This window comes from Corvus brachyrhynchos, unplaced genomic scaffold, assembly GCF_000691975.1.
Source record: "Corvus brachyrhynchos isolate BGI_N302 unplaced genomic scaffold, ASM69197v1 scaffold3, whole genome shotgun sequence".
Taxonomy (NCBI): Eukaryota; Metazoa; Chordata; class Aves; order Passeriformes; family Corvidae; genus Corvus; species Corvus brachyrhynchos.
In genome coordinates this window covers 1,815,882-1,823,345 of record NW_008237619.1, presented here as the reverse complement: position 1 = coordinate 1,823,345, position 7,464 = coordinate 1,815,882, and the positions used below count along the sequence as shown (strand labels likewise).

Genomic DNA, 7,464 nt, shown 5'->3' with positions numbered 1-7,464 from the left:
GACCCCGCCCCTCTGCCCTGCAGCCATCCCCCAGCCCTGGAGGACCCCTCACCACCAGCCCTTGGGGATAAGCCCCCTGCCGACAGCCAGGTGAGACCCCCACTGCCACCGCTGCCAGCCAAGCGACACCAACTGGAAACCAAGTGCCAGAGCCTGAAGGGCCCCCCACTGCCCGACCGCCCCCCTGTGCTCCCCCCCAGGGCTGTGTCCCAGAGGAGGTAAGGGGGTGGCAGGGGCATGGGCTTGGGGATGGCCAAAGGTGGCAGGGTCTGTGGGGGGGGCTACTGTCATGTGGGTGGGACCCTCAGGGTCATGACACGTGTTGCCTGGGGTACCTATACCCTCCCCAGACCTTAGCACATCTCCTGGGGGTACTCCCAGCCTCAGCACATCCCATGAGGGTACTAATCCTCCCCCTAACCCCAGCACAACCCCTGGGGGTATCCCTGCCCCAGGCCACAGCACATTTCCCAGGGCTACCAGCACCAGGGTGTGACTGAGATATTTATTTTGGCTGTGGCTGGAGTACCCACTCTGATGACTCCAGTCACCCAGGTCACCCAAGCCTGGCATGGGCTGGGGCGCAGTCCCTGCAACAATGTAGAGCCCTGCCTTGCCCACACCTGCAATGTGGGCAGTGCTGAAGCCTGAGGAACTCTTCACACCAGTCGGTGCAACACAGTGAACAGCAGCGCAGAGACAGCGTGGGGCAAACTTGCTGTCAGCTGCTGTGGCCAGATGACATCGGAGCAGGCTGGAATTTGGGGACAGCAGTGCTTGCAGCCCCCCCTTTGATGTCCCAACCTCCCCAGTGCACTCCCAAATCCTGCGGAGCACAGGCAGGTGTGGAGTGAGGACTGGGAGTGCGGTTTGGAGGGGGCAGAGGAGCTCCTGGGTGCCAGCACCCTCCCAGGGTGAGGTGGGGAAATGTCAGCAAGCTTGTGTGGCCCCCTCCAGGGAGTCCCCCCTGCAACCTCCCCAGGACCCACAGACTTCCCAGCACTCTAAAGGATATGATCCTGGAGCTAGGGTGTCTAGGTGGTCCCCTAAGGGACGCCCTAAGGGGGTCCTGGGAGTGGGGTTGGGTTTGTCCTGAGTGATGGTGCTGGATGGGACCTCGTGTGTAGTCAGGATGAGAATGGGAGGGCTGGTGGCTGGGCTCCCCCTCCAGCTTCCCATCCCTCTGCCCCAGAGGGCTTTTTGTGGTAAGGTGGGTGGAGGTGATCCCTCTGCCTGTGCTCTGACCCCTACCTGGTGCTGATGCATCAGGGAGTGGCCTGGGATGCTGAGCTGGGCAGGGGGCTCAGGCAGCTGATGTGGGGTGCTGGCATGCCATGGGGTGGGCAGCACCTGTCCCTAGGGCTCCTTGGACTCCGGATCAACAGTGTCCATCCTGGCACCCCAGGAACTGTTCCTACCACTGCATTTCTGCACCAAGATAGTCACCCAAATCCTCCTGGAGTCACTCTCCATCCTGCCCTGGCCAGGAGGCTCGCCGGGCATGATGAGGCCGACGGCTGCCACTTTGGTGCAAGCTGTGCTGGCTTGGTGCTGGACGTGCCATGGGTTTGGTACTTGCCGTGCTGGTTTGGTGCCAGCTGTGCCGTGGGTTTAGTGCCGTCCGTGCTGGGTGTTTGGTGCCAGCTGTGCCAGAGTTCTGGTACTGGCCGTGCTGAGGATTTGGTACTGGCCGTGCTGAGGATTTGGTGCCGGCCATGCCGCTGCTCCGGCCAGCTCAGGCGGGGTTCCCGTCACCTGCCCAGGTAGGGGGCACGGGTGGCACAGTGCCAGGCGTGCCGCACACAGGCAGGCGGCGGGGGCCGGGGCGGAGGGATTTATGGGATGGGATCTAGCGCTGCCGGCGCTACCGGGTGCGAGTCTCGCTCTGCCGGCTCCCGCGGGTGGTTCCTGCCCTGACCTGTGTGTGCACAGGCATTGTTGGTCCCCCAGTTCCTGCTGCCCCGGGGACGGGCGCTCTGCCGCGGAACAGGCGCTGCCCACCCTGGCAAGGCGCCCCGAAGGCTGTGCACCGGAACTCGGGGGCTGGGATTCCCCCCTGGAGCTGCCCCGAGGGATTTGGGGGTGCATTAGGGTCCCTTGGGAGCGGAATGCAGGACCATGGTAGTCAGGAGGGGATGGGCCTCGCCAGGTGGCGGTGGCTGAACAGCACCCCCAGGACTCAAGGGTGCTCCAGTGGCTTGGCGTACTCTGGGGTCACCATGGCAGAGCCCTGGTGGGTGGCCGTAGGGCCCTGGCACCTGGTGTGCCATGCACTCGTAACATATAGATTACATGTATGCATTGGGGCTTGGCCGCGACAAGGGAGTATGTATGGGTGTAAGTGTGTATAGATGGGTGTATACGTGGATATATGTATTTCTCACATAGATCTTGATGTTGTAGTGAGTATATACAGGAGTATATCTGTGCATCCATATATATGTTATATGTGTATTATATGGATATATTGGGGAGTTCAGGACTAACCAGCTGAACCCGAAAACACATCTCAAAAGTTACTTTAATTGTATGACCAGGAATATATTTGCTACAGGTGGGTTCTTGTTTTGAGAACATTTGGGGATTATTTAAAAATAATTATTTAAAAATAAAGAGCTATCATCTCCTAAGAAATTCTTCCCTCTGAGGGTGGTGAGCCCTGGCACAGGCTGCCCAGAGAAGCTGTGGCTGCCCCATCCCTGGAAATGTTCAAAGCCGGGTTGGATGGGGCTTAGAATAACCTGGGGTTGTAGGTATCTCTGCCCATGGCATGAGATAAGCTTTAAAGTCCTTTCCCAACCAAACCATTCCATGATTCTATGACTCTTTGGCCAGTGCCAGTGCCTGGCCATGCCCATGGATGGAGGAGGTGCCGTGATGCAGGACAGCTGGCACGGACAAGGAGTGCATTCAGGAGGATGAGGGTATTCAGAGGATGAGGGTATGAGTCACCCTGTGGCCAATGTTGGGTCCTGGCTCTGCGTGTGGGGCAGCATGTGCTGGGAGCTTGGGAAGCTACCCACACTGGGGCTCCCTGGAGTGATGGGTGACTGGCTAAAGTGCCCTGCGCTGGGTTGGAGGGAGCTCCACAGCCCCAGGGTGCTGCTGTTAGCCCCAAACCCATCTCCTGCCCCCATGGGGGGACCTGACCTGGGTGCCTGCAGCCAGTGAACACGAAAGGCCTGGGGGTGGGGGGTATACTGCTGGGCTGCCCAAGGACCAACAACAGTGGGGGATGCTGGCCCATATTGAGGCTGATAGTTGCTCACATCTGGATGATCTTTGCCCATGCTGTGGTGATGCCCACATTAGGGTGATGTTTGCCCAGGTCTGGATGGTACTTGCCCACATCAGGGTGATGCTCGCTGCATCCAGGCTGGGGCTGGGGCTCTTTGCCAGCAGCTGTGAGGCAGCTGCATTGGTCTGGCCCTGTCTCTGGGTGGGGATGAGCCCCCACCATAATCCCTTGTGGAGGTGGGAGTGCCCACAGGGGAGGGACCTCCGAGCATGAGGGCTGAGGAAGAGCCAGAGCACCCCTGTGTATGCAGACAGCCCGGGAGCAGAGCAAGTGACCTGGGCATTTCTGGGGTGACGCCACCCACCCATCTCCCCTCGCTTCCGGCTGTGCTGCCGTGGTCCCTGGTGCTTCCTCCTAGCTGCTTGCAGAGCCATATTGTGGTTTCCTCCAGGCCATGTTCACCTCCGGGTTCTCACCATCACCCCAAACCCTGGGCCACCCCAAGCACCCCTGTGCCACGAGGTGATAGGATCATCCCAGCCCTGCTGGGTGTGGGATGTCTGAGATACTACCTCCCACAGGTTGATGGCAGCAACCGTGTTCAACACCAGGAGCTCTCTCTCACCACTTCCGGACTTGATGCCCCCCTCCCAATGCCAGCAGCAGGGCTGTAAGCCCCCCAGTTTTGGCCACTGATGGCTCAGACCTAGACACCCCACAGAGGGTCCCATGAGCAGTGGATGCTCATGTCTGCACCCTGATCGTGGGGGGAGGCTGTCAGTGAGAGGGGCACCCCCTCTGCATGCCCAGGGGATGGTCTAGGGATTAGAGCAAGGTGTCTGAGAGCACCCCTGGGGAGCGGGGGGGGGGGGGGGGGGGGCTGTAGAAAGTGATGTCCAAGAAAGTGATGACAGAAGACTCCTTTTTGGAGAGCTGGGCGAGCTGGGCAGGGGTGGTGGCCTGGGTAGAGGTTTGGCTTTGGGGTGGTGCCTGTGGGAGAACAGCCCTTTCTGCCCCCTTTAGAAGGGAGGCCTAGATAAGGGACAGCAGATAAGGTGCTGCTCAGATAAGGGACAGCACATAAGGCACTGGTTTGGCACTTCCCTAATGGCAGAGGTGGCACCAGCCAGACCCTGCCTGGAGCAGGACTGGCATCCTTCGGGCATGGCTGCATGGGGGGCCAGGGGGTGCAGGAAGTGATGGGGCACCCACACTATCCCATGGAGCCATGGGGGGACATGAAGCCCAGGGATGCTACAGCAGCAGATGATGACATGGAGAGCAGGCAGACCAGTGGGGAGGGTGTTTTCGGGAACTGGGGTGTTATTTGTGCCTGAGCTCTGTGAGTGCCCATCCTGTTGGTCCCTGGGATAGTGGAACTAGGGGCTGGACAGGACTGGGGCTGGGCCAGAAACCCTCCTGAGAAGTCCCCATCCAGGAGATGAGGATTGTCCAGGCTTGAGGCTTGTCATCTCACTGCTGGCCATGGGGCTTGTGCTGCAGCCCCCCAACTGCAGCCCAGGGGGCAAACACCACCCTGGGTGGCTGCACAGATGCAGACCCCAGCCAGGCTCTTGCTGGCAGCTCTGTGGCTTGTGCACTGTCACCTCCATGTCTCCGGGTCCCTGCACACCTGGGTGCCCCAGCAGCTCCTGCCTGGTGGTGTTGCGATCAATGCTGCTGGGCCCCCCTGCCCACACTCCCCTGCCCATGCTCCCCTCCTTCCCTGCCAGCATTCCCTAATGTATGGATGGTTGTGGCTGGTTCCCATGGAAATAGCTGCTGAGAAATGAGGTCAGGCTGACCCAGGGAGAGCCAGCACTCCTGTCTTCCCCTGCTTCCTGCTCTGGCCAGGGAGAAGTTTCCTCTCCAGCTCACCCCAAGCTAAGGGAAAGCTCTTGTGCAATGAGCCATGGTGCTAGGAGGCACATCCCCAGAAACCATGGGGTACTAATGGCAGTCTTAGCCATGGAATCATGGAATCTTAGCTTGGTTTGGATTGGATGGGACCCTAAAGCTCATTTAGTCCCACCCCCCCTCCCAAGGGCAGAGACACCTCCCACTAGACCTGGTTGCTCCAAGCCCCATCCCACCTGGCCTTGAACATTTCCAGGCATGGGGCAGTCACAGCTTCTCTAGGAAACCTGTGCTAGGGTCTCACCACCCTCAGAGGGAAGAACTTCTTCCCAATATCCAATCTAACCAGCTGTTCCTTCTTGTGGCTGCGGTACGAGGTAGCTGGAGCAAGGATGGTGATGGTGCCAGCATGCAGGTCTCCTGGGACTCACCTGCCTGGGGCTTGGGATGGAAATTCTGCCCACTACCTCTTCCCTCTCCCTGGATTCAGGGATGCTGCAAAGGTGCCTTGTATTTTTATACCCTGGAGAAACTTCTTAATTTCCTGCCCTTGAAAACACCATTACCTTTGAGTCTCAGGAAGGCAGGAAGCAAGGAACAGGAGGTAGGAGTGTCTGAGCCCAGCTGCTCAGGGGCTCTGTGGGGAGGACGACAGTCCCCATGGTCCCTCTCCACACTGGTCAAGGTTTTGGGGCTGGGGGCATGGCTCACTGACCCAGGAGAAGCTCCATTTCCAGGAGTTCTTGCTACCGTACCAGCCACCCCGGATCTCCAGTGTCCACCCCACTATAAGGAATGGCACAGAGCATCCCTAGGACCCCCATCCTGCTCAGGGAACCCTGTGGCCACCAGCAAACCAGCTAAGGAAGTGGCTCTGCCATTGTTTAGACTGGAGGAAAGAAAACAACCTGCTCTGGGATGTGGCTTCAAGGCTGTGGGCAGCTTGGGGTGTCCCAGAGCCAGATAAGGATCCTGAGCTGTGTAGCACACACAGGAGAGTGAGGTTGGATGCCAGGAAAACATTTCCAGGTTAGAAAAGTAGTCATATAAAGCACAGGAAAGGCTTTGCCATGGAATCTTAGGAATTGGTTTGTGGGTTTGGGTCTGCTGAGGTTTGGTCCCTTTTGGGGGTCCTCTGTGACCCCCTGCAGGTGTATCAGGGTGGGAAGTGGGGCAGGAGCTGGCATAAGGCAGTGCTTGCTCCTCTCTCGCACAGCATCCCTGCCAAAGAGGAGCTCCCCATCACTGAAAGAGCACCCAGTGTCACCCTGTCCCCCCCGTTTCCCCTGCCTCGCACGAAGACGCCAGCCCTGACGCCACCGGCGCTCCCCTCCAAGGCCACCCTTCCCTTTGTGCCGGAGTTTGGTGAGTACAAGGGGGGCCCCTCCAGTCTTCCCCTGTCACAAATCTTCCCTTGGGATTTCCATCCCATGGGTGCTGTGCCTTCCTTCCTGTTCATTTGTTCCTCTGTCCTTGCTGGGGTCCCTTTCTTCTCTATCCTCTTTCTTGCCTTCTGGGCTGGGTGTGCCAGGGGTGCAAGATCTGGGCTGGGGGATTTAGGGTGTGTGAGGTCTGAGCTGGGGGCTTCAGGGAAGGGGTGTAAGACCTGGGTTGGGTGTTTCAGGGATGCAAGATGTGGACTGGGGGTTTGGGTGCATGTTCCTAGGGCAGAGCAAAGGTTTCTGTGGGTGCTGGAAGCGCCCACACACACTCACAGAGGAAAAGTGAACCTGTCAGGGGGCTGAAATGCAGATGTCCCTGGTTCTGAAGTCCCAGGACCGTGCCTTTGCATCCCCCAGCCCCTTCCTCAGGGTATCCCTGGGGCTCAGCCAACTGCCAGGAGCAATGCTGAGTTGGGGACCCCCATGGAGGGGTGAAGGTTTGGTCTTGGGGTGCAGCCCTCGTTGGACTATAATTCAGCTGGAATAGCTCTGCTGGAAGGAGGAGGAAGGGCTGAGCTGTGTGGGGTACTGGGTACCTCTCAAGGCCAGCGAACCTGCAGGAAGCAGCACTGGTTTAACTGGGAGCTGGGGTGTGTTTCAGAAGCTGGGAGAAGCCGTGGACAGGGAGCTTATCTGTTGGGGGCTGTAGGGAGGAAAGCTGCTCCCACCCTGATGGGTTTGGGATGCAGAGGCTGCAGGGGGTTTCTGTGGTGCCAAGGTGAGCATCTACCTGCACCCCTCAACCCCCAGCAACCTGGGAGCATCCTCACCTTCTTCCAGGGCCCAAACACCATTATCTGGGTTGGGGTTTTGGGAGGATTCTGCTCCAGATTCTCAGTGGGATTTGGGAGTGGGTGTCTGCCAGGGCCAGGCTGTCTGGGGGCACTTGTTCCCTATGGGTTTACAATCCTGACCAGGATTCCTGCT

At 58.9% G+C, this 7,464-nt stretch overlaps 1 protein-coding gene across 1 annotated transcript in view; it reads left to right on the top strand.

The window, feature by feature from the left end:
- ARAP1 (ArfGAP with RhoGAP domain, ankyrin repeat and PH domain 1) overlaps positions 1-7,464 on the top strand; it is a 38,445-nt gene that overhangs the window by 8,053 nt on the left and 22,928 nt on the right. The window contains 2 exon segments of the mRNA XM_017731637.1: positions 2-218; positions 6,312-6,460. Of these exon segments, the coding sequence (XP_017587126.1) occupies positions 2-218; positions 6,312-6,460 (366 nt within the window).